The sequence below is a fragment of the Chanodichthys erythropterus genome, chromosome 17, assembly GCF_024489055.1.
Source record: "Chanodichthys erythropterus isolate Z2021 chromosome 17, ASM2448905v1, whole genome shotgun sequence".
Taxonomy (NCBI): domain Eukaryota; kingdom Metazoa; phylum Chordata; class Actinopteri; order Cypriniformes; family Xenocyprididae; genus Chanodichthys; species Chanodichthys erythropterus.
The window spans coordinates 17,297,948-17,325,531 of record NC_090237.1 but is presented as its reverse complement, the minus strand read 5'-3'; the positions used below and the strand labels follow the sequence as shown (position 1 = coordinate 17,325,531).

Here is a 27,584-nt window from a genome sequence, read left to right as displayed (position 1 = left end):
TGTGTCTAAGAGGTGTAGAAGAAGCGAACATTTCGGCAATCTAAATGGAAATCATGCCATCTGTTTGGAACTGATCCTCGTGACTCAGGCCGAATCTGTATGCCACAAACTGACTCAATGCACTGATCCATAACATAGAGGGACTGAAAAAGTGAAGTCTTTTTTTAGATGATTATGACGAAAACACCACAACTGTCAATTTCCAACCCTGATATTGTAAAAGCAATTAATTTACTAATTTAGATTAACAGCAGTTTAGCATGAGCTCACTGACTGTCTGTTCACAGAGTTCAGGACTCCCACAAATGCTCCCATCATAATCATTTAATGAAATGCACGATTAATCTTGCTGTATTGGCTACAGTGGGAGCATTCTAGATTTGTTGACTTACTTGCTTGAAGAGCATTTTTTGGGTGTAACTTTGCAAGAGAGCAGTCCAAAATCTAGCAGACTAAAAAAAAATATTCAAAATTTCCAATTAAATTTTTACTTCAGTTCTGAAGCCTTATTATGTTAGGTTGATTTCAAATATCAACAATGTCCAACAGTGTTTTTTGGAACAGCAATATTTATTACCAGAGTTATTGTTAGGTGTGTGTTGTTACGGATATGTTTAAATATGTTTTTAGGCTCCACTACTTGTGATGTTTTGCTTTAAAAGTTGGAGTTTTATAATTGACCAAGTGCATTTATCATGTGTGGCGCTTTACTTCAGCATTAACTTATGGTCAGTTTAATTAAAATTAAAATTTTAAATATTAATTGGCTATTGCACTCTTCACATGAAAAAATTCTGATAGATTCTGCAGTAGCAAATTAGTCTGAATAAATAAATTATGCTGTTAATAGGAAGGCTAATTAAAAAGTAAACAACTCATCCACTTGATATTACCACTTAGTCATGTCACATTTAGACTTGAAAACAATTGGTTTGGTGAAATGAACTGAACTCCATTAATTGATGTTTTCTGGATAGTATCCACAAGTTTCCTACGCCCCATGAGGCCTTGCGCCAAACGTGGGAGCGTCTTCCGTTTCGAAGTAAACAAGCTGGACGTGACACACATTCATTCAACAGTTGACAGACATTCAAGATTTAACGATCCAAACTTGCGAACGTTTGTTTTTTACTTAAAGATTTAAGATTCCGGCATCAATATTTGAACAATGTTTTACAATAAATTTTTTTACAGTAATAGTAATGTATTAATTTATGTCAGGAGTGCACATCAATCATGCTAAATCTAACTGATATTTATATTGACATAAAAATATTTAGTTGCGCCTGCTTCCATTTATTTGCAAAAAACAACTCCACTAAGGCTTTTAAATCCAAAGGCTTACACATTTAGAAATATATTGATAACATATCCTATGTTTACATCACTTTTCCTTTTTTATTTTCCTCTAAATTATGCGATGATTGCTATCCGAGGATGTTTGCGCGATCTCTCCGTCTATCTATCCTGATCCTTTCAGCCAGAGCAACAGAGGGAGCTCATGAGAAGACAACAGGAGTTATGAGTTATACGAGTTAACCGGAGTGTGTGACTCTGTGAAAGATATGCATTTGTCAGGAATCAACAGGCACAGGGAAGAGACAGATAAAACATTAGACCAAATAAATACACGATTATAATCACATAAGAATTGTGTTCATTCCTCAAGCAGTCTCTGATATTTTCCATAAACGTGTGTATTTATTATCGCAGTGGTTAACATAAGTAGCCTTTAGCATCGCATACAGTGGAAACGCGACTGGCTCTGGCACGCACAACACGTTAGGAGTCAATAACATCATAATTAAGGCTTTGGTGCTAGCATCAGTGACAGGTGAAGTACAGACAGCAGGTTTTTCATGTATTGCAGGGTCAGGATGCTCTAGTCATGCAGCAGCACTTTTGTGGAAGGTCAGTAAACTAAAGAGCAATTAAGGGCACGAAAACTGTTTATTGTATTATGATATTATTAACTAATAATGTAGTAAAATGAGATGTTGTCCCTGAGCACTGTAACGACATCTCTCATAAAGATTTGCAACTTTACAAAGTAAACAATGATCCAAAAAACACTTAGTCTCTTCGCTAATTAGCGCACAAAATACCATTGGTATGCTACTTCCGCCGCCTCACCGGAAGTTGTACCCACGTTCTCTTTTACGGTAGCGCCCCGCGTGGATAAGTAATGATTATTTAATTAACCTGAAAAATGTGTCAACATTAAGTGTAACTGGAACATGAATTTTTATATATATATATATATATATATATATATATATATATATATATATATATATATATATATATATATATATATATATATATATATATATATATATATCAAAAATTCAGTGAGGAATTTGCCTCCTCATTTTAGAACACCACTGCATATGATGCCAGAAACTTAAATTATATAAAACTCAGTGAATAGCTTAAGTGATGAAGTAATGCGGTACGTAATGAGCCTTTTCTAGGTCTAATATTGCTAGCTACATTATCATTTTTAATGTTTAGTTTAGAGGGTGAATGTATTACTTACCCTACTCAAGCCCATGTGATAGCTGCTTTTTTCCAGCTCAAGGGACTCCAGCAACTCTTCGACAGCCTGAAACACAGACACATATGTATAAAACAGAGAGACAGACATAAAGATCTAGTGTGCCATCCACTTCAGGGCACCAAGAGGACAGTGTGCTGACTGGGGCGCTCTTTCGGAACAAAAGCTAACCCACCTTGGGGAAACTGGGTCACAAAAAAACGTCTTAATGTCTGACCTCTCTCTTCTACTCACCCATGAGTGCTTTCTTCCTGACAGGATGTCAAGCAAATAACAACATGGCAGTGGATTAAGAAATCTCGGTGGACTGATGACTAATGGCTAGAGTTTGAGCTAAAAAGCACAGGGATGTATTGAGCGTTCTCTGCGGGGGCACAGGGGCCGACTGGTGAACAGGTTCAGTGAAGGACAAGTGAAAGGCCACGCCTCAGACTGAGCAGCTGCAGATGGATCACAAGTCTAATGGGGAATCTGCTGATGTTTGGTTATCACAGCGAGACCTGGGTAAAACATAGCTAAAGCAACATGCAAACAAAGATTGTTCTTGTGAGATACATTTATTTGAGCCAGTTTGTATACTGACAAGTCTGAAACTATTATCTGTGGCATAAACAGATAAATAATATTTTGGACATGTTTACTCACTTTGTTACTATTTCCATAGTCACTGTATAAATTAAATATAGATGAAACCTTATTAAAATTACAAAAGTTATTCAGTCAAGAGCAGTGAGTAATTTTTTTGCAGTGAGTATTTTGTAGATTGATTAACATTAAAAATAGACAGCAGTAGAATATTAGGCTGTTGTCATTTTAAAATATAATATCCAATATACTGATACTGTTTCACTTGTTACTTCTTTCATTGTTTATGTTCACTTGAGACATAACCAACTATGTTTACTAAGATACTCGCCAAGACAAGCATTTTAAAACAATTTTGTGTGAAATTGTCAGTTCAAGTGCAAGATGATGTGAAAGAGAACTCAATTCAGTTATTTGCTCACTGTCTGAAAAGCGGCTTTCTGGACGCATGCACACAAACTTCTTACAGAAGTGCACAAGTTCTGAATTGAGTTCTCTTTCACATCTTATTCAAAGCCTTGCCAATTTGAACATTTAAATAAAAAACACACAAATGATAAAATTTAATTCATTCATGCTGCGCTGGCTCAATCAGGACAGTGACCATTCCATCAACTCTTGGCCATCGGCCAGTCCTTATTGTCAATCCCTGTATTTAGATCTAGCCTGTCAATTCTCTTTAAAGGGTTAGTTCACCCAAAAATTAAAATCATCCCATGATTTACTCACCCTCAAGCCATTCTAGGTGTATATGACTATCTTCTTTCAGACACAATTGGAGATATATTTAAAAATATCCTGGCTCTACCAAGCTTTATAATGGTAGCGAACGGGGGCCTGTTTTGAAGCCCCCCAAAAAATGCATCCATCCATAATAGATATAATCCATATGGCTCCAGTGGGTTAATAAAGGCCTTCTGAAGCGAAGCAATGGGTTTTTGTAAGAAAAGCCTCCGCTTCTTCCATGGAATCAACACAGAGGTGAACGCTGAGTCAACACTGATGGAGCGCAAGCGTCTTCACTAAACTTTGTCAGTTGTAACGTTATGTGTTTTATGGTCTGAAGTTTGGACATTCAAGCGATTAGACGATTGGATGTGTATTATTATATCGAGCTACCGTGCTCGCGCAGCTGCACTATGGCACAAACACACATACAAACAGTAGCTGTGAAGATCGCGCGCACAGAGGAATGCAGAAACTAGTTGTCAGCGCTGTCCTGTGATTTATTACTAAAGTAGCTTAGAAACTCAAAATTATTATAGCTTATATTTTTCTACTTTTGAAGGAACTATTTACAACCCACAGCTTCACAATTAATAGAGAGACGATACGACTAATTCACACACGCAATCGCTCTCATTATTAAGTACTGGTACTATGCTAATTTATCTGTATCTGATTTACAACGAGCAGAAATCTGTACGAAATGTTACAAATTATAGATAAAATAACTGGTGAAAGTGAGCTATGATGTCAGATCACTCTTTCAATAGGAAAAAATATCCCACCTTTATTAGTCAAGCATATTTACAGTACGAACATTGTAAGTGAACTATGAGGGCAAAAAAAAATTGTTCATTAATCATAATCAAGGTAAAAATTTTTGATTTTAGGTCATAATCGTCCCGCCCTACTCTCATGGTTTAAACAAATAGGGCTATGCAACAAACTGAAGCTCCTCTTCTCTTATATCAAAATCCTCTGACATTTCTTTAAAATTTCTCATTTTAGACTTCCAATTTGTGTTTTGTTTAGCTCTATCGTCTGAGCTTCCACGTTCGTCATTGCGTGATGCGTCGGGTCAGGGGTTACTCTTCTGCCTCAAATCGATGCATACAGCCATCTGCCAGAAGCAAGTTATTATACTTAATAAAGTTTTAAATATATATTTTTCTTATAAAAACCCATCGCTTCGCTTCAAAAGGCCTTTATTAACCCCCTGGAGCCACATGGATTATATTTATATATTATATTTATTATATTATATTATGGATGGATGCATTTTGGGGGGCCTTCAAAACAGGCCCCTGTTCACTACCATTATAAAGCTTGGTAGAGCCAGGATATTTTTAAATATAGATCCAATTGTGTTCATCTGAAAGAAGATAGACATATACACCTAGGATGGCTTGAGGGTGAATAAATCATGGGATAATTTTAATTTTTGGGTGAACTATCTCTTTAAGTGCCATGTGTACGGCTCTCTCTTTTTCTCACGTGGAGTGTGCGTATGTGAGAGAAAGCGACAGAGGGCGCTCTCAGCCAAGCAAGGGTGTGTAAAGATCAGCAGGCAATGAAATTACATCTGTGCTAATTTTTTGCCAGACGAGTTAAAAATCGCACAATTTACTAGCAATTAGCTAAATAAAGACATTTTTAGTCACCTAGCGTAAAATTTGGTTGCATATGTGAGTGATTTACTCGCACTATAAAGGGTTTTATACATGTATACATACATATTTAAAATTTACACACAAATACATATACATATACAGTATATACACACACACAGTATATGAACACACATGTATATACATGTTGACATTAAGACATTACAGGTCTTTGTAGACTCAATAACAGAAGCGGGGTCAGTGATAGGACAGGATGCCACTGATAGAGTCCTCACTCTGGGCACTGATTAAAGCCTTTATTGCCCTGTCACCAGAGCAGAGCTGAGATTAAGGGGAAAAAGATGTGTACTACAGCCCATTAATCAACAACACAGCTCTCTGCCCTGAGCACTGTCATAATCAATTACATGGAAGAGCAGCTCATGAAAGAAGAGCCAAACGCCACTCGGAGAAACAAACACACACAAATAAAAGGACACTCACCCTTCTCTCATCAGTTACAATATAGTTCCGCCCATGTTTCTTCGTCAAGTGGGGAGTCAGTACATCAAAGCGGCGGCGGAACTCCGAAAAGACCAAATGATCGGGATAACCTTGAGGACGGGGAGAGCCAAATGACAGGAGTGTTACAAGAGAAGGACGTGTGAGATTCTAGAAAGCTACAGGGCTTGTGAAGGTTCAGCAGAGAGCAATGATGAGGGCATTGGTCAGTCGCTTATCTTGAGAATGTTCTGCTTACTCAGGGCTTTGGGCTGAAATGTGCCAAAACATTTTCCAATGACATTTTGCAGATTTTTTTTACAGCACTCAACAAAATAAGCCCAAGAATGTCTCCAAAAAAAAAAAAAAAGACATCTAGAACACTAGGCAGTGCCTGACCACATAAGCCCTAGAAAGCTTCAAAGGTCATCAAACCCTTGGAGAAAAACACGTTATTCGGAAAAGTCAAACCTGCATAGTAAATTTGAACTTTCAAATCTTTCCTCTCTTCATAGATTTTTCTACATTCTTTTTAAAATAAAGGTCACAGATCTATAACGAGGGTCGTTCACTGTCTTTATCTTGCGTTTTTAATGCCTGGCTTTTTAAACTCTAACCTTGGCGGTAAATACGGAGAGCGTCGAGCAGTTTGGAGCCGCGGAGCTGTGCCCGGAGCAAGCACACATCCAGCTGCATGAGGCCGTTGTCACAGCTTTCTCCATGTGCCTCTATCTCCCCAGAGCGAGGTGAGGGTCCTCCTAGCACCTTCACATCCCCAGTCAAAGTCTCTGCTTTAGGCAGCAGACAATGCACAAAGTGCACCCTGGACCGCCTCACTGTGTCTATTAGTGCATCCTATGAGAAAAAAACCCCAAAATACTCACATTAAGTACAGAAAGGTTTGTTGTTTGACCACATTATATTAACCCTCTGGAGTCTGAGGCTGATTTGGGGCCAGGAGAACTTTTGACATGCCCTGACATTTGTGCTTTTTTCAGTTGTTCATAAACATATTAATGGAAAAAGTGTCATTACACTGTATTCATCACAAACTAGGCTACAATAATATGTGAGGAACATGTATGTACATGTTTGTGTTTTTGAAGGAATAACATTTATGCGTGGTTGTTGAAAAAACAAAAAACTTAAGTCACTGAAATAAGGCCAAAAAAAGTATAATAAATCTGTGTTCATAAGACTTTAGGGTATTGGAGGTTGTAGACTAGAGTTTTTGCTTCAAAATTATGTAAAAATTATGCTGCCTACTCCTTCATATTTAACAATATATTGATTTAGTTTTTGTAAGACACTTTTTGCCAAGAAACACAGTATGCAAGGAGGCGTGAATCACCACTGAAAATGGGCCATTCTCACCTGAGAAGACAAAAGAATTGGATAGTAATGAGCTGAAATGACTTGCATATTAATGAGGCATTTCAGTCAGGTAGGCTGTGAAAAAAAACCTTCTGTGATGTCTCAAGCTCATTATGATATATGAAACATACAGAAAAATATTATTACAATATAAAGTAATGGTTTTATATTATACTTTAAAATATAATGTATTTCTGTGATGCAAAGAGTCTGAATATAGGCTTTTAGTTTAAAAGCATGCACATTTGGAGAAATATTGGATTCTCATATGCTTATGTCAATTTTCTATACAGAGGAGTTATTTTTATTTAATATTCACTGTCATTACTATGAGCGCTGGTGTTTTCAATTCATCCTTGAAGTCGGAGGGCGCTCTGTGCATTTTAGTCCACAAATTCATCTAAAAGAAGAAGAGGCTATTCCATGAATGGAGTTTCCAATACATACAGCAGCAGGAGGGCGCTAAAGAAACAAAAACTCATCTAAACTTCATCTGTAGAAGACAAGTAAACAGGAAGTAACTGCATGTCTTCTAGAGATCGCTAACCATGACTTTTACATCCAGATAAACACTTTTCAAGACAATAAATACACGATTGAGATAATAAATGCATGTATTGACTGAATTAGCGTCTGAATAGCGCTGGCTCCGTGGGCGTGGCCGCATTAGCAGATAATGAGCTGAATCACGGATTTCTGACATGGCTCTCTTTTCATACAGATTACATAAACAAAGAAGGTTTGTTTTCGATTTGACTTACATGATTTAAAACCTGACATCTTAACGTTTTTTTAGACATAAGTGTAATTTTTTTGTCATTAGTATTCACTAAGTTACAGTTCATTTTCTGAGAACTATCAGATTGGAGTTCGTTCAGAGGGAGAGGAGAAATCACGCATCATGTTAGTTTTCTTTATTTTACAAAAAGCACAAAATTCTGTTTTTACTCTGAGTGTACACAAATGAAAGAAAATATTCCACAGATTAAAATGGTGTATAACTCTTAATTGTATGTGCAACATTGACGGAGTATTTTGAGTCTCTTTCACACTGATAAGAAAAAAACCACGGTGGTATCGCCGGCGATACCGTCAGACCTCAGAGTGTTAATATTTTCTGATGTGAGGACCTGTACAAATGTATCACGATTAGTCATTGGCGATATATATTATCTGATATGATCTTAGTCTACCACTTTTTCTACATATTGTTGTGGTGGTGATTTAATTAGCAGGCTGAGTTTAAGCTCTAGGGTCTTGTGAGACCCCTGCATTCTGTTCCAGTCAAAGAGGTCTATAAAAAGTTGCACTCTGTCTAGCTGTTTTGAATGCACTAGCATATGGATGTAATTTCCACATTTTAAGTACTCACGACTTGTAGTTTAATCTGGATGCAGAGGGACTTCTTTTTAACAGCGGCCACGCCAGTGGTGAAGGTCTTCCTCATGCTTGTGGCCCTGCGCAGGGCCAGCTGTGATCCGCCCTCAAGCCCAGCAATAGAACCTGACAAAACTGTGGCTCCTCCTGAACGCCCCATAAACAAGCTACTGATATTCTTCCTGCAGAGGAAGAATCAGGATGAGCTGGACCATCTAACGCCTCCACATTTAAACCATGCAACAGTTGAAAAGAGCGAAAATATTGCCATTACACACAATCAAAATTCACCGGTTGCTTTTTAGTGATAATAATAAAGCTCACCAGCTGCTTTTTCAGTGATAATCATAATAATAATAATAATGTTTTATTATTATTATTATTATTATTATTATTATTTAGAGATACATTTTATTATTATTTAAATTGTAAAATAAATATATTGATATTGCAATAATAATTTTGCACTATATAATTAAATAAATGAGTATTTAATAATAATAATAATAATGATGATGATTTACAAAATAGTAAAATTACAAAACTAAATTTATGGCAGTCTTAATTTCTTTGCTTTTAAATATTAAACCATAGAGCTTTTATTTTAGTGCACTTGCAGAGATGGAATAAATTCATGTAACAGCAGGCAGATATTAGTAATTATTTAATTATCAGGGTCTTACTTCTGAGAGTCCTGCAGTAAAATGGCTGCATTCTGAGAGGCAGGGTTCTGTTTGGCATGACTCAACCATCCCCGAGCATCATACTCTACCCAGTCAGTCCCATGGCTGTGACCCAACAGGAAGTGATGTACCTTCTCACTCTTCAGCAGCAAGGCGGGGCCTGAGAGTTGCATTGAGCACATGAGGTTGCATGAACATAAAACATAAACATTGCATACAAAAGTTTCATACATAGACATCTGGCATGTTTGTGGGTGGGCATGTGAGAGGTGTTTTGTGTTCTGACCTTTGGTCTCTCCATCCACAGGGCTGTAATAACTGAACAGTCTTTCCAGCAGAGTTTCCTCCGAGCCCCCCGGCTGCAGAGCTTCTTCCTCCATCAGCCACAGCAGGCCTCTCGCCTCATCTGTCCTGGCCAATGTCCGTACCTGAACCACATGGACATAGAAGCACACGTGAGAACACTTTGTTAGACTCAAACTGTAGACTGTGGTCTGTATATAAACTGGGCACATACCCAATTCAAATCCTGGACGAGCCCCCAGTTTAGGCTATGAGCCCAATTTTAGGCCAGGGTGTAAATCATTTTCATTGTTTAAACTTTAAAAGGAACACGCCACTATTTTTGAGAATAAGCTCATTTTCCAGCTCCCCTAGAATTAAACAGTTGAGTTTTACCATTTTTGAATCCATTCAGCCGATCTCCAGGTCTGGCGGTAACACTATTAGCTGCAGCTTAGCATAGTTCATTGAATCTGATTAGACCAAAAATGAGCAAAGAGTTTCGATGTTTTTTCCTATTTAAAACTTGACTCTTCTGTAGTTAATTCTGTAGTTAGTTCTGCAGAAAGTGAAAAGTTGTGATTTTCTAGGTACTATACTCCGTACCATGGGGGCAGCAGGCGCAATAATATTATGCAGCGCCTGAAAATAGCCCGGTTCAATTAGATACGGTTCAGGATCTGCACCAAAGGAAATATCTTCTGAATGGTCTCTCACAAATGTCTCCATGGTTGCAAGGCACGCTCCCTGTGTAAGCAGGTGGTCACGTTGGTTATGCTGACAGAAATTTTCCTATTTTCAGGCGCTGCGTAATATCATTGCGCCTGCTGCCCCCATGGTATGGCAGCAAAGTTCCTTGATTATTACGCCAGAATGACAGTATAGTTCCTAGCCATATCGGCCTAGAAAATCGCAACTTTTCATTTTCCGTCGGTATTACACAATGAAACTACAGAAGAGTCAAGTTTTAGATGGGAAAAAAAAAAAAAAAAAAAAAAAAATCGAAATATCATTTTTGAGCGAGATGCTAACGGTATCATCAGATTCAATGAACTATGCTAAGCTATGCTAATAGTGGTACCGCCAGACCCGGAGATCGGCTGAATGGATTCAAAAACGGTAAAACTCAACTGTTTAACTCTAGGGGAGCTGGAAAAAGAGCCTATTTTCAAAAATAGTGGCATGTTCCTTTAACTGTGTAAAGCCTGACATAATTTTTTTTTTTGTTTATTCAACCTTTACATAATGTGTTTTAGATGTGGTTTTTGTTGAGTATTATATCTGATATATCAGGTTTTATGGCTCATTGTTGATCATTTAGAGACCTTAGAAATTTGTGTAGCAAATATGATACAGCAGGCTTTATCAATGGAAAAAAGAAACCTTGTCAATTTGCATGAAATCATACATAAACACATTATGCGCACACACAATAGACAAACACATTAACATTAGCACAAAAAGCACATTCAAACCTTATGAAAACACTACCAACTCATTCCTCTCATCACTCTTGACAAGGTTATGCCACATTTTTGACGATTCTTTGTCAATGACATTGTTGAAATGAGTCATCAATGCGGCTAACAAGACGTTAGACCCTTATGTACATGCTCAATCGCTCTCAAGAACTTTGTTTACTCACAATTCAAGCTCCTTTCATTATTCAAGGGTGTGCATTGTTTCATTTACTTTTCATTTCATATTTCGATAATGACCTCAAACACAACATTAGTCATTACATGAAAGCAATTACTATCCTTTATACAATAAGAGAGAGGGAGGAGAAAATGAGGGGGGGAAATTTGAGCTATTAGTCTTGGGCTCCTCATTAAAGGCCTGTATTAAGTAAGAGCTCCAGGGCAGTCAGGCAGGCATTTTTAAACCATACACTCTGCCTGTCTACTTAAGCAATTAATACCAGTAATGGCTTCTCCCTTGTTCTGCATCACTGCACTGACACTTTGCAGGCTGCTGAATAAGTGCGGATGAGACCAGTGCAAAAAAGAACTTACAGCAATTACGTAGGTTTAAGAATATACTTAGAATATGTCTTTGAACAGTACTTTTCGCATTGATGAGACCGCCGTCACTATGCCTCAGTATTATTTCCATCAGGCACAGACTGGCTAATTAACTCTTCAGGGTTGTTTTAATAGAGTGCTTTCAATTAATTAATTTTTAAAGTGCCCATTTGACAATTTATGAAATTCTTTCCAAACTTTATTAAATTGAAAATGTAGGGAAAGATTATATGACTGCACAGGCATACATGTTTGCATATCTACTTCAAGACGCAAATCTGTAATTGGTGACTGCAACCACTGGGGGTACTCAAAACACTTTATAGTGATACTCAAAGCAGCTTATCAGAGAAATAAATCACACACTCATTTGATCTCCTTTTGTAACAGTCTTAGCAAACTGTCATGTATCACTGACCCATTTTAATCTAAAATCCTTTTTTAAGCCGAGGATGCATCTATTAATTCAATCTTTTTAAGTAAAGATGTTTACCTGAGATACTAATGGAAATTGGTTGCTGCAATTTCTAGAAAAAGACTAAATAAAATGCCCTATCCTATAGTGTTTTTAGTATAAAGCTACCAGTGCTGTCAAAAGTAATGTACCATGTGACCATACCACATACACAAGTTCAGTCAAGAATACACACTACAGTTAATATACTACTATTTTGCATTGAATTGATTTTCTATTAAAGACATGTATAATAAACAGCCTTTTCTATTGTTAAAAAGATCCTGAAAAAAAACACCACAGTCTTCACAAGCAGAACCGTTTTTAACATTGATAATAAGGACCAGTCCAAAAAAAAATAATAATCTAGACCACCGCTCACAGCTCCATATTTCATAACTGACATACAGTTTTTCCCATGGTAAACCAGCAAACATTTGCAGGTGTATTTCCAGTCATGCATCACTAACTCTCATATTTACACAAAGTGAACATTCTACAGCGAGTGTGCCTTTATTTCCCATTGCAGCTCATTTTATGTGCTATATACATTTTACAACTACATACAAAGAAGAAATACTCCCAAAACAGTTTCTATTAGTTTCCAAATCAAAGCTAGAAATAATATCTAAGCTAGAAATACGAAATAAAGCCTCAGAAATGTCTGATGCCAATAGTCTTTATATTTGATGGGACTACTAAGCAACATCTCAACATAGTTTGTGAGAGAGACAATGTCATCAAAAGTGCTTTCATTAACAAAGATTCTGAATGCTGTGACTTAGAGTGAGGGCGCTTCCCACTCAATACTCACCCCCACACATACAGAGAAAAAGAACAGCATCTCCAGTGTTACATCATGAACGTTTTTGTTTTATGTATGTACTGTTACGTCATAGACAGATCACTGTGTTGTGTTTTGTATACATTTATTGAAATGTATTATGTGTAGTGCACAGTGTCTCTCTCTCTCTCTCTCTCTCTCTCTCTCTGTGTGGCAGTGCCGCTTGATTGAGAGACCAGCTGCGGCAAGTTACGTGGAAGAGCGGGAGCGCTTAAATGCAGGAAACGAGGTACTGTGTTGTGAGCTGTGTCGAGCGCGTCGTGAGCTCCACGCGTGTCCTGTCCTCTGTCTCCTGCCCCAGACTGTTAATAATTGTTATGGTGTGACCGATGCTATTGTTGTCTATGTGTGAGAATTGTTTTCTCCCAGTTGTGTGATGGAGACTTTAAACAACGCCCAGTAAGAAGTGCTCTATCTCATCATATTCTCTTGTTAAATAACGCTTGTTTCTGTTACCCCTGTAAGCGAAGCTGTAGGTGGGGGGAGCGCCACTTTTACTTTGTGCAATTTTTTTTCTCCTGTTTATGGTTTAGTTGGGGAGTTAGGGAAGTTTGTTGTACTTTTGTTTATATTTTCATTCGTAAGGTAAGTCAGCTTCTCTAAACCCTTAGGTAGATTCCCTTTTGTTTGTTGTTTTGGCCTTTGTCCCCCTTCCGAGAAAATGCTTCTGTTCATTTTTGACTTGTAAGAAGAGAATAAAGAAAAGTTTTCGTTTCAAAACATGGTGATTCTTGCGAGCTGGGACAGGAGAGGAGGAATTTTCGTTAATTTAGATCTTTTATCATTTTAATTTCTTTGTTACCGATCCGTCCAACCCCTAGATTAGGACGGGTCGTAACACCAGTCTCATTAACATCCCAGAAAGCCACGTTCCTAATACGCTGCTCCTGCAACGACTGGCTAGACATGACAATATAATAACTTGTCGCCACAGATAACTTTCAGGTAGAGTTCACACTCAAATGACAAACTAAAGAACACAAAAGTCATCGACTAGAACTTTCAAACAGTCAAAATGAATTTTCCCCAACATTGTGGGAGACAAGGGAAAACATCAGCGATTCAAGTCAGTGCCGAGACTGAAAAGCACACATTCTCCAGATAAGGCCCCTTTGGGGAAAGGCTGGGATGCACTACAAAAACCTGAAGTGGTAAGAAGACATGAGGGGAGGAGAGAGTTGCTTACCAATGCTTGAGTTGAGGCTTGGTCTATAGCTGCTACAGACAGAGATGTACTGGACTCTATGTCATCTAATGCAAGCTCTATGTTCTCCTAAACAGGGATAGAGGGTGTTAGTCAGCTATGATTGCAAACTGATTTCAGGTTAAGTGTGTCTAATAATTTGAATTTCTCTTGTTCTATGATTTTACAGCCTTGTGGCAAAAAATAAATAAATAAATAAATATAAAAGCAAGAGGCTTAAAATCAGAATCAATCAAAACTAAAGCATGAAAATTACTCATTTCAAGACTTTTGATTAAAAGGTGCTATAAGTGTTTTGTATGGAAGGGCACTCAGAAATATCAGGCTGGTCTCTGTGGGGGAAAAAAAAAAAAATAGGACAGGGACTTTTCTGTTCATCAGTTGATTGGATTTGACTAAATGTTTGGAGAAGTCGGGCAAAAGAGACCAAAGAGAAGTCTGTCATCTTCCCCAAAAGAGTGAGCAATGACATTTTGATTAAAAATTACAAGGTAAAAAAAAATAATTAAAATGAAACCTACATGGATGAATACATTCACGATAAGATCTATACCATGCATTTACAAAAAAAAGAGGTTTATTTTTATTATAGAACAGTGGTTCCCAACCACATTCCTGGAGGCCCACCAACACTGCACATTTTGCATGTCTCCTTTGTCTGACACATCCATTTTAGATCTTTGAGTCACTATTAATGAGCTGATAACCTTAATCAGGTGTGTTTGATTGAGGAGACATGCAAAATGTGCAGTGTTGGTGGGCATCCAGGAATGTGGTTGGGAACCACTGGCATAAAATATTCATTTCATGACAACTTGAAATGTGTTGGAGTTTCAGAACATTGCTTACAGCACCTTTATCTCTATGGAATCTATAATTGGCTCATGTACTTTGAATGAATATTGATTTCGGTAACAAGACAAGCAAATTTGATTATGACAGCTTAGACAAACAGGTTAACAAAATCAACATTGATTTAACTCAGCTGGTCTCAGCCTAAATGGATTGAGAGTATAATTTATTTAAGAAAAAAAGGAAAAATTTGATGGGTTTAACAGGATGAACTGCTGCACCTCCTTGTAGCGCTCCATCTCCTGTACAAAGGTGCGTTCATGAAAAAGTGTTTGTAGACGCTCCTGGGCGTAGTTGTGGCACAGCTCCTCGAAGGTGGCACCGCGGTCACGCTTTGCTAACTTTGGGTTCTGGAATCCTGGAGTGTCCACAATAAGCAGAGAGCACAGGGAATGCTGACTCGACTTCAGCGCTCTAAACCAGCACAAACAAAAAACAGATACATATTTAATGTAGGTTAGAGTCCTCAAACAATACAGTCATCTTTCTCTTACAATTAAACCTGGGATGTACTGTAGGCAGTTTAAAATAGTGTGCACCACCAGTGCCACCAAACAAAACTATAATATTTTTTTCATCAAAATATTGGTTTTTATCAATGATAACATAAATGAAAGGCAATCAAGGGACAAATGTTCTTTTAATTTATTTATATCAATTAATTACTTAGCTGGTTGTGTTTTATTAATGTTTTGACCAAGAGAGGATATAAACGTTACCGGTTAACAAGTGAGATGACCAAAGTAAAGAGCTCAGAGTAAAGCCCAGCAGCCATGGCCTCCAGACACTCCAGAGCTGTGATCTTTGGAGCTGCGAGAGAAAACATCCAAACCATTTTTCAGTATTAATAGTGCCAAAGAAAGCTAACACAATTCATTTGTATCAGAAGTCTTGTAACCTGAGTTGTCTCCTGTCCCAACATCATCTGGTCCCTGGCGGAATGAGGTGGATCTCTGTAAGGATCCTTTGGGCTGGTGTTTGAAGATAGCAGACGAGAGCTCTTCGAGGGTGCAACCCAAGAGGTAAGCCGCCTTTTGGGCCCACTCATGACGAGCAAATTGTTTCCGGCCCACTGTGAGATGTACAGGAACAGTTTAGGTATCATGTCAAGTGAAGCAGCACTGATGACTCTGGGGCTCTTATGGTATCTGAGGGAAGTCTTACACAATTTCGGTGATTATGTAATTTTTGTACAGTTACATAATCTCTAGAATATAGAATTTTAATAAAAGATGCACTTTCAACCAAATACTGAAACTGTTTGGAAGGTCAACAACAATGGTTTTCAAATGGTGGGTTACGACCTTAAAAAATGTTGTTTAGGCCGTGAACAATGCAACTAACAGTATTGATTATGCTTATTTAGAATTTTGAAAAAGGGAGGAGAAACTCTTCCCACATATTTTGTTGTCCAAGTTTGTTATTCAGTCTCTTTGGTATTATCATGCAAATCCATCTGTAACTTGGTAAAGACTTTTATGAAATATTCAAATTATTATTAGTGTAAATTTGTTACATTAAATGTCAATGTTATTTTTGGAAACATATTGTTGCTATTCAGTATAAAATTTGACAACCACTGATGAGAACCACTGACTGTATAAAACTCAGTTTCAGAACTGTCAAAACTGGTCTAATGATGTCTGTGAGTTATAATGTTTAGACATCACAAAAATGTGTCAGCTTTTTAAAATCCTTTGAAAGATTTTCAAGTGTTTCCAACAGATATTGCTCCGACTGACCCCAGAGCCAACCACAGAGTCATACACAAAAAGAGTGACACGCAAGCTGCAGTGAAGTTGCCGCAATCAGAAAAGGTCGCAGAGAGAGAGAGAGGGAAAACAACGCAAACCTCTGGTGGAATAGATGAATGCCAAAAATAAACAAGAACTGAGAGTGAACAGGCTTTTTATTTGTGTTTGCGTCTTAACAAAAGAAAAGCACTGCAGAAATGAAAAGTCTACAACATGGAGAAACATCAGAGAGCCTGAGCTTTAAAAGACAACAAAGTTACGATGCTCCCCACCCTCACCCGCACATATTCCCACCAAAGTTTTATCTAAGCTTCAAGACTAAGACATGGTTATAAACCTCAGAAAGAAAAGAAGCCCAGCAGAGAAATTAAAGAAGAAAGAAAAGAAGACAATAAGAATGCAAATGGAAAAGTCTGGCAACCATGATAACAGCATAAAACCACACACACATACACAAATGAGGTGTTTGCTTGTGCTGATATATAATATTCATGCTCTTTACCTTCATCAGTCTCTGCTTTGTAACAGCATGCAACATGCAAGTAGAGAAGTAGAGGTTAGAACACGAGAGACATTCTTCAGTTTTGTACAAACAGGGAAACAAGAATGCAATCGTTAGCACACAAACACTAGCATATACAGTCAAAACAAAATTTATTCAGACACCTTGAACATTTCATTCGTTATTACAGTTTATTCACTACAGATTAAAAAAAAATGGTAATAAAATACGACAAGATCTCAGAGTTAAACTGTAAGAAAAAATTTATCTTAAAGCTGCAGTCCACGATTTTTCCTCTTTGTCGCCATCTCGCCACTTTTGTTCTGACCAACTGAGGAAAAAGGCATTAGGCCTACAATAAATTGCACGGCCAATGATGATTAAATCTAACGATCGCTTAGCTCGGATCACGCCAAACCGTGCAAATTATTATTACTGTTATACTTTGTTCTCAAATCGTTAATGTTAACAACATCAGCATTGCGTGACTGTGTATTTAGTGTATACTAGCGTTATTTCAATTTCTGTAGCCACTCCACAGTCCAAAGTCTTTTGCTTTTTGACAATCTGTGAATCTTCAGTTGTCACTGATGATTTTCATTTGGACCTTTCTGGATTACAATCCATCATCAAAATGATAAGTTTAATTATTTATGCTGCTGTGAGAAAAGGCTATAAATGTGCCGCTACCAGCAGCATCCTCACGTGATAAAACCGACTAGCCTGGATGGACTCCGTCCTTTCTGTTTACGGACGTGACGTAATGACACACAGAGGAACTGCTGCATGCTCAAATTTCCCGCGGAAATCCACCAGGTCGCTCTTATTATAAAACATTATTACAAGCTTATCGTTGTGAATCGAGACAAGATAATGAGATAGTTTTGAACACTGGCTGGTTATCTACTTGCTTAAAAATTGATTTTTCATTATTTTTTAGCCAAAAAAAGTTATGGACTGCAGCTTTAATTATGTCAGAAAACAATTAAGCAAAATATGGTCAGGTCAAAGTGTCTGAATAATTTTTGGTTCCAATTTTTATCAACTTTACTGGTAGTCCACTGTATAAAGAATTTTTGGGTATAATATGGTCACAGTTGACTTTATTTTGCTATCCTCACTTACATAAATTAACTATAGTGTCCTGCACCCACTAGTAAAAATATATAAAAATATCAAAAATGTCTGAATAATGTTTGGCTTGACTGTACATACACACGTTATTGGCTCTTCCATGCATTTTCTCATGACACATTTCCACTTTAATTAGTTGTCAATTAGCAATCGATCGATGCTATTCCTATGGCTCATGCCTATTGCAGATGATGTCTATAGAGCAGAGTAGCCAATGGATATATAATTTAGATAAATCCAGTATTATTAATTATTATTTTTATTACTACTACTACTGTATGGCATAAGTCGGTAGTTCCTGCTCTCTGTATTTATTGGTTATGTATGGGGTCAGTAATGTTTATATTTGATCTTTTTGAAAGAATTGTCTAATGCTCACCAAGGCTGCATTTATTTGAAAAACAGTAAAAATAGAATATTGTAACAGTTCAAAAGAACAATTTATTTGAAATTGAAAACTTTATAAATCATTATAAATGTCTATACAGTGACTTAATATTTCTTACTGACCCCAAACTTTTGAAAGATAGCTGTTGTGAAAGAACTATTTTACAGTCTTTTACCATTACTTGCCTGTTGAGAAGAAGAATAACAGACTTGACCAAAGTAAATACCATACCCAGAACACAATAAGGCAGAACAACACTGCCCCCTGCTGTATGAACAGCCAGGTACAACTGAGTGACAAGACAAAGATGTCTTACAAAATAAAATAAAATAAAATAAAATAAAAAGGCTTTATCAGTTTTTTTGTTTAGTATCAGGTAAAGTTAGTCTTCAGTATAAACTCAGGACACTGAAGCAGTATTAGTAACTCCTATAAGAAATATGGCTTTCCCAGCCGCATTTGTCTGAAAGAGGTACAGGGGAGGCATGCAGGTACAGGAAAAAGTACCAGACTACAACGAATGGATGCACTGCAGACCCCAAAGAATTCAGCGACTGCAGTGACAATATATCAGCAACAAACGAGTACACATCACATATTAATCAAGACGGCCATGTATTCAAATTCAAGTCTCCACACATATCATTTATAAATAATAATTTCACAGAAATTTCACTCATAAATATCAATTTATAGCCAAAGAAATATTGTAAATCTAAGAACAACTATATTCTATATAAACTAAACTATATAAATCTAAGAAGAAGTACATTCTCTATGGAAATTTCCATGATGTTTTAAGATTTCATTAATTTCCAGCTATTTCTGAGTTGCCCATGACTGTGGACTCTAGTAGACAGCATGTAGACAGTATAGTTTGGAGTCTGGTTCATTAATACATCATCCTCTGACCACATGAGGAGGAAGTGATATCACAGACTGTGAAAACCATCCATCCTCATTAGAGCTAAAGAAACGCACATATCTCTAAACTCCTCAACATCAAACTGTCTCCTGAGCTGCTTGTCCGCTCTCTGTTTGAGCTCAGTAAGCAGACAGTAAGTCGGCCTTAATTAATAAACTCTGTTTCTGTGCTTTTTAGGCTCTTTAAATGCTTTATCTCATTAACGCTCTCCAGTTCTGATGCGTAAAGAGAAAGCTGACGAATACTTCTGTGAACTAAATTAGCACTGAGACAGCGGTGCAGGGCTTAAAGGGGAGACGTAGAATCAAAGCAAGAAATTAAAATGTATAAATACACTTTGCTAGGGGGGATTATGCTCATTGGTGACTTGGGTTTGCTTGAAAATAACTCCATGATGCACCACAGTGTGTGATTGGGTTAGTGTTGCATTACCTTTGGTGGCCCCTGCAGCTCCAAGATGATATATGGCCCCAAGGATGAGCCACAGAGCTTTCTGTTCATCAGAGGAAATACCCAGCACCTTCATAGCCGCCTGCAGTTTAGTAAACTGTTGTGATGCCTTTTGCTTGTCCTCAGGCTGCACACAAAAAGAATATTAAATGGTATTTCTAATATTTAAAACAAAACAAAATATTTTGTCTCTGCTGCTGACAAACTCCATCTATTTAAAACTAACCTTAGATTGAGGCACAATCCCAAAAGCACTGTTCTCTGCAAAGTGGTTAAAATGCAACTCCGTTCTGCAGGAAAATTGAAATACAATCAAGCTATTAAATCATATAGTCATTATACAGATGTCTTCAACGGTACAAACTTTTTGAGAGCTTTGAAAGCTTTCTCATTTATTTTGTATGGGTTCCAGACAAAATAAATGATCAAATTAAATAGCAAAAGTACACTGGTTTCAATCTGCATAAAATTATACTGTGTTCACCTGAGTGTGCTGTCTGCTCCAGCCATCATGTAGTAAAAAACATTAAAAGTGGACTCAGTCTCTGGTCGTTTCACCACCCTCAGCTTCTCCAGCAGCATGGTCTACATTTAAAAGAAAGAGATTCATTCATGAGTCCTAAAATGTGTAAAGTTAACAGAACTTTACAACTGAACAGAACGAACAAACAAATGTTTACATAATTACAATAGGGGATGTATTTTTTCTATTTTTTCTTTATTTCAAAGGGTGATTTTTAAAATATTACTAAATAGATTATTATTATACTTTATATTATACTTTATTACATTTTAAAGCAATTTATAAGACAGCTAGTGTTAATAAATTGCATTGTGCCAAATTATAATTGTTTTATTAATATTATTTATGGAACTGAACATTACTTTAACAAGAGGAAAATAATGGTGACAGGGTAGGTAGATAGACGATTTCAATATTTTATTAATTTCAATAAATATTTTTTTTTATAAAAATATGCATATTTATTTAGATATGACCCAGTACTGTGTATATCCACAAACCTGGATGGAAGCAGAGGCCACCTGACCAGCCTGGTCAAAATCCAGCGAGACGATCTGGGAAAAGCGGCTTGCGTTATTGTTCATGGAGGTAGCACTGTTTCCAAAGGCCTCTAGGATTGTGTAGACCGCTTGCCATTTCTCAGCTGGAGGAGACACACATTAACATTAACTATTAAGGACTCGCTCCTTAACGTGACTGCACTAGAAGAGAGGATCCTGCATTCAGAGTTGAACACATGTAGATAACATCATGGCCTCTTTAATGGTATAGTTGATGAGCACTGTAGTCTTCATTAGGTCATTATTGACCCAGCAGAGGCTGAGAAGGCCTTGATGATGGCTAATTATCAGAGTGCTTTAGTGGGCATCATTAGCACAGCCCTCATCTGTCATCCTCTTCCCAGCTCTCTCACTTTCTCCACGCTGGACTAGCCAATTTTCAGTGACCACATGACACCTTTCCATTAACCCTTTACCACAGGCTGTTCAAGCTATTTAAGCACATGGTGAAATAATATGCAGTTAAAAATGGGACTGCTCACTGATGTTATAGTGGCCAATATAAGCAATTCTTAAAATATAATGTTTATATAGGCTTGGTCACAAAAACAAAAACTAAACAGTTACACATGATTTTTACTCTAAATTCTAATGCTTTTACACCTGATTTCATGTATGAAAATGTATTTATAAAAATTTCAAGTGAGTGAGTAAATAAATGAGTGAGTTAGTTAATGTGAGTGAACGAGTGAGCGAGTGAGCGAGCGAGCGAGTGAACGAACGGTCTGTTTCTGTACCAGTAAAAATCTTTCCGGTGCTGCCGGCGATGGACACCAGGTACTGGACTAAATGCTGGCAGTTTGTGGTTTTGCCACTGCCACTCTTTCCCAGAAGCACGATGGACTGGTCCTGTCTTGTTGTCAGAAGGTTTCGGTAGGCAGATTGGGCCACTGCATATATATGAGGTGCTGTGTCCTCCCGTCGACAGCCTTTGAACATGTGCATCACCTGAAATGACAGAGAGAGAAAAAATAAACTTCTGACACACCGACAAACACATTAATTTTCTTTAGGTCCAAGAAAAGCATGTGGACAAGCTTAATGAAGATCACTGTTGGAAACACAAAAGAAAGGAGCTTACAGGCCAAGCTAATAATCTAAGAATCTTAATTTGTTAGAGCGTTTAATTTCTGTACAACAGAAAATCAATAATGAAAGCCTCAAATGTAAACCCATAAACATTAATTTTCCAATGAAGGGAAATCAATAGCTGTTAATTTGAAAAGAAAGTTAGTGTGAACTCCAGCACAAGTGCAATAACATTTTCATATATATCATAGTTTCAGATTTAGAATGCACAAAACACTCATCACGGCATATAATCAACTTGATCCATAATGAAAAATCGCTTAATTAGGACAGATGACCGAAGGAAATTCTCTGCTGGATTGTAATTACATTTTATGGCTAGTACTTTATCTTGCATGAAATCCAATAAAGCTCATTAGCAGATTTCAGATGCCCATTTCCTATTGCGTTTAACCAATGAATGGACAAGTTGTATGGTTGTATAAAATATAGTACCCATAATGCATTGTATTGCTGCCACATTGAATGGCTCCACCCATAATCACATACTGTCAGAATATATAATGCATTTGATGAAGAACTAGGTGGTTATGTGAGTATTTCCCACCCACTGTTTCATGAATACTCATTCAGTATTCAGATACTATAAAGTAGAGAAGTAAGCTAATTTGGATGCGAGGAGTGTAAAAGATAACATGCGAGGGCTCTCACCTTCTCCGAGTACATGGAGGGGGCGCTGATAGGGTTGATAATCACCATGTTGGGCCCCGCATGTGTGTGGATGAGGTTTCCTCCATAGCGCTGGCGCAGAGAATGCATGACACTGGACTCATTCAGATAGAGCAGAGCAGCCAAGTCCTCACAGCGGTCAAATGACGGCGGGTTCGCCTGGGTTGAGAGGTTTAAAATGTCAAAAGGTCATAGAATGCAAGAAAGCAAGAATGGGAAGAGTGGTAAAAAATCCTTAATATGGCAAAGAAAAAGAGAGTGAGAGGTTTTAAATTGAGGTGCCTCAACCATAATAGCCTCAAGACATTCATGCCAAGTCTTTAATGCAATTTAAAACTTGTCAAGCTCAACTCTAGATCCAGCTTTGCAATTCCCTCATCGAACATATGGTTCAAAAGCTTGATTTGAGGTCAGCCTTGACATTATGCAAATTTAACAACTGTGCCAGGCAGGAAATTAACTGATAATATCTCCCAGCATATGTTTCATCAAGGCCTAATGGTACAAACTCTGAAAATGGCAATACTGACCTGCCAAACTATTCTATTAGACTTATATCTGTGTCTATATTAGTCAATCTGTCTGTTTTAAAAACTGTGCCAAATCCCACCTGTTTCTCTATGACCCATATCCTGGCTTCAGTTTCTCCCACCCAGGGCCCACCTGTGCATGTCTAACCCTCTGGATTCAGGCCAGACACAAGCAGAGTTCTGCAAATAATCCTGTGCATGACCTCAACATTCATTAAAATACACACATCTATTCTGCTCTTGTACTGTATCCACAGTGCCATGGTGAAAGGAATAATTGTTTTCCATTGTGATGAATCTGCAATCTGAACTGTAAGTGATGAAATGAGATGAGATGAGTGCAGTGAATGTTTTCTATTCCATTTCCTGGCAACACTCAAAAACCAGCACAGCATGACTAGTGTAGTAAGCAGTTTGATTAAGTCTTACAAATCATACACTGAATCTCTTAGTTAGAGTCAGTTAGAATTCTTGACTCACTGAATCAGAAGTTTTTTCAACTCAAAATGAAGAAAGAACTGTTCATTTGTGAAACAAATTGTAAGAAATTATTTTTTAAATATAAAAAATTATGAAAAAAACATGAAACAAGTAGTGAAACAAGTAGTGAATTGCTCACAATAAGATCTAATTAAGATCAAGAAAATAATTTCATTTCAAATTTACACAATAAATAAAATCTTTTATTTAAGCATACTGAGATGAACATAATCAGCCAACACAACTGACCTTTTCCACGTCATCCTCGTCCACGTCCAGTACTGTCCCATCATGCTCCAGTTTGATTTTCACTTTCCCCTCTGGTAGACTGCCAGTCTCCGTCTTCACCACAGTAGCTGTGAGAATACCAGAGAACATTGTGAATGTTTTTATTTCTGAGTAATTGCACAAACCATCACTGTGGAACAAATTTACAATAGACTTCTAATATTGCAGTGCCATTAAAGCACCCCTTATTTTAATAGTAATAAATCCCACATTAAGTTAAAAATGACAGAAAATCAAAATGAACCCCATTTCCTTTCTTAAAAATGTCCCTGGTATTACTGTATGTGAAAGAGCACAATATTCTAAAGGAGAAAATGTTTCCATAATGTTTCATCGAAATGTAATAATGTTCTCCATCTCTAAAATGACTTCCTCTTCCACTCCAGCTCAATATTATTTTTTTACACTGGAATGTGTCAAATTACAGAAGTTAAATGAGCAGAGAATGCCATTCCATGTTGTCTTACACTTAAAATAACACAGTGTCAGCGATACAGAGTTCAATTTGCACGGCTTTTGTACTAACCCAGAGAGAATCCATCCTTGTGGACCAGCCACACTTTCTCCGAGCCATACCATGCTTGCTCTGCAGCTATCTGCTCCTCTGTTTTCACCTGTGATGAGAACAACACAAGCCATTAATGGTACATAACTCATTATTTGTGACTTTACTTTGGTCTTTGACCAGAAACCTCACTGACACGCTTCAAATCCACTGCATGCATTGGTCCACACTTATGGGAAAATGACCACTATCATTTAATGACACAAAAATGGTCTATTTACCCTGATCTGAGACATCTGCTAACAGAATAACCATTAGGGTACAAACAAGCCCCAGATCAGCCAAAAAAAGCATTGTTTCCCAATGTCTATATCGGGAAATGAGCTTGAAATGCTGTGGGCTGTCATGCAAGATGGGGTGAGTTGAACTGCAGGTGTAGATGAAGCCAACTCAGGCTTCAAATGATGGACGGGGTCAGATTACAAGCCTGATGTTCTGGTTGTCTGGGCATGTCTGATTCCACTGCACTCATGCTTGACCTACACACACTGGTCTGAACATGAACTCTACAGCTGTGAAGGGCTGACAGTGAGAGATAGTATATCAGGGATCCATTGATGGGTTGGAGTTCCAGTTCACATGCTTCTATCCTCCGGTGTTTGGTTAGTATACGATGTTATGATTGTAGATAAACCAGTACACTCTACAAGTACAGTGGCACATTAGAAGGAAAGGTAGGAAACACTACAGCACAATCACTGTCAGTGCAAGTTAATAACAATCCAATGCTATTGAAATGTTAGATGAACCCACGTTACTATTTGTCTGTTTTTCTATTATGTTTTTCCATCCAAATGTGTCTTATAATTATGGGCTCTACGGATGGTCTTTGTGCTGTCGATGAAATGGGATGGGTGCAAACACAACACTCCACAACACAAGGGCAAGTTTGACATGACAGGTCAAGGGTGGGATTATGCAGGTGAACTACAGTACACACACAGCAGAAAGCAGACCTTAGGATGGGCGGCAGCAGCATGGTCTGCCTTTAGGATTGCCACGGGATCTTCCTCCACCTGTCCCTGTGAGACGGCAGGTCAGCATGAGGGGGCAATAGCACCGTTAGACATCATAACACTTTATAATGTGCATCTCTCAAAAAACACAGTCATTTGTCAAATTAATAGCTTCCCTCAGCTCCACACATAGAGCAGCTAAAGCATCCTGTGAATAAAAAGGGTTATTGATCATGTGATATAAGGCACTGGTCACACTCTGGGAAGTAATGAGTATGAAACATTCAGCAGGGAGAATCTCATAAAACCTGCCAGGTCATATTTAACCTATATATATTATCCATAATTTTATAATTAATTATATACAATTACATGCAATTATATATAATTTCATGTGATTCACCCATGTACTAGATCTGCATTAAATTTTATTATTAATGTTCCACATGGTGTATGAGTATATATATATTAAAAATGAAAAACATTTCAGAACATATGAACACGATTGATACATGGTTACACAACACAGAGGTGATGCAAGAATATATAAAGACACTATGTTAGTGATATGAGGTAATGTTCAGAGCCTGAGGCATGAGACGGCAACAGGCAATACTCATAAATCAAAGTCTTCAATCAGAGAGCATATCCACTGCTATTCACTTATAAGTTGATGAGCTGAACAGCAGAAGCCAATTCACTAACATATTGCCCCAATTTTGCACTGCAAAAACACTGGCTTAAAATTATCATTCATAAGCAAAAAACAAGCAAGCAATCCTTATATCAAATATATGATATGTAAACAATGGGGTTCAGTTATCCAAACTACCAACATATTTATCATTAAAGTCATAAATCTTGATAGAAAATGTAAACATCTATTTTTGGCACAAAAAAAAAAAGTTGATAATGCAAGCACAAAAGTATACATAGTCATGAATGAGGGTGGGGGGTGAGTTAGAAAGAGGAACAGAGGGCTTACACTCCAACAGGCCACACGAGCACACACTCCGGCCAAGCCATGGAGGGGCGCAGTGGGGGAAGAGCCACCCCCAGAGGGGCCCTGTACCTGAGATGATGCAGAGGCACTGGCCACAGGTTCCAGCTACACCAGCCAGCCAAATAATCACAGCCACAGAGACAGCAGTGGATGAGAGAGAGAGGTAAAGATGAGACATGTATCCACAGATGAAAGGACAGCAGGCACATGGAGGTGAGATGGGCATGCGTGAACCAATGAAAACCTGTTTGCTAGATACTAAAGTTGTACTGCACATGGAAAAGGTGCATGAAATTGTGATAAATATGACAAAATGGGTTAAAAACAGATACATGGGTTTTAAGAGACTTCGAGCAGAAGGCTGAGCTACAGTGTTTAAGAAATATTTCAGAGAGGGAAAAAAATCTATCTGGGCATTCTTGTATCAGAGCAGCCCATAATACATAATAAAATATAAACTGTATTCCAAAACCTAGTGAGTTGCCTTGTATACTCTCTACATTGGCAGGTACCCTCTCTAAGGGAGCGTCCTAAAAATATGGAGTCTTGAAATTGATTGAATTGAAACCCTCTATATGGGGCAGCAATGGTCACTCAAATGACCATTGCTGACCACTGGCACAAAGCTTGGCATCACCATATGTTGCTAAGCTATGCTTGAAGTACAAAAAATACATAGCATACATTTTTTTTAAATG

At 37.6% G+C, this 27,584-nt stretch overlaps 1 protein-coding gene across 19 annotated transcripts in view; it reads right to left on the bottom strand.

Annotated features, from left to right (window-relative positions):
- Window positions 1-27,584, bottom strand: part of myo18ab (myosin XVIIIA b) — a 116,471-nt gene that overhangs the window by 43,326 nt on the left and 45,561 nt on the right. For 8 of the 19 annotated variants that reach the window (XM_067364936.1, XM_067364929.1, XM_067364919.1 and 5 more), the window contains 21 exons: window positions 26,869-26,991; window positions 25,884-25,949; window positions 24,889-24,976; window positions 24,324-24,430; window positions 23,047-23,223; window positions 22,044-22,254; window positions 21,247-21,389; window positions 20,708-20,808; window positions 20,450-20,513; window positions 20,206-20,350; window positions 17,327-17,341; window positions 15,969-16,142; window positions 15,790-15,880; window positions 15,292-15,484; window positions 14,201-14,287; window positions 9,697-9,838; window positions 9,411-9,570; window positions 8,723-8,909; window positions 6,594-6,831; window positions 5,980-6,089; window positions 2,540-2,605 (listed from right to left, as the gene is read on the bottom strand). In XM_067364936.1, the coding sequence (XP_067221037.1) occupies window positions 2,540-2,605; window positions 5,980-6,089; window positions 6,594-6,831; window positions 8,723-8,909; window positions 9,411-9,570; window positions 9,697-9,838; window positions 14,201-14,287; window positions 15,292-15,484; window positions 15,790-15,880; window positions 15,969-16,142; window positions 17,327-17,341; window positions 20,206-20,350; window positions 20,450-20,513; window positions 20,708-20,808; window positions 21,247-21,389; window positions 22,044-22,254; window positions 23,047-23,223; window positions 24,324-24,430; window positions 24,889-24,976; window positions 25,884-25,949; window positions 26,869-26,991 (2,688 nt within the window). Of the gene's footprint in view, window positions 1-2,539; window positions 2,606-5,979; window positions 6,090-6,593; window positions 6,832-8,722; window positions 8,910-9,410; window positions 9,571-9,696; window positions 9,839-14,200; window positions 14,288-15,291; window positions 15,485-15,789; window positions 15,881-15,968; window positions 16,143-17,326; window positions 17,342-20,205; window positions 20,351-20,449; window positions 20,514-20,707; window positions 20,809-21,246; window positions 21,390-22,043; window positions 22,255-23,046; window positions 23,224-24,323; window positions 24,431-24,888; window positions 24,979-25,883; window positions 25,950-26,868; window positions 26,992-27,584 lie in introns of all 19 variants that reach the window. The other 11 variants (XM_067364924.1, XM_067364926.1, XM_067364928.1 and 8 more) reach the window with 7 other exon arrangements.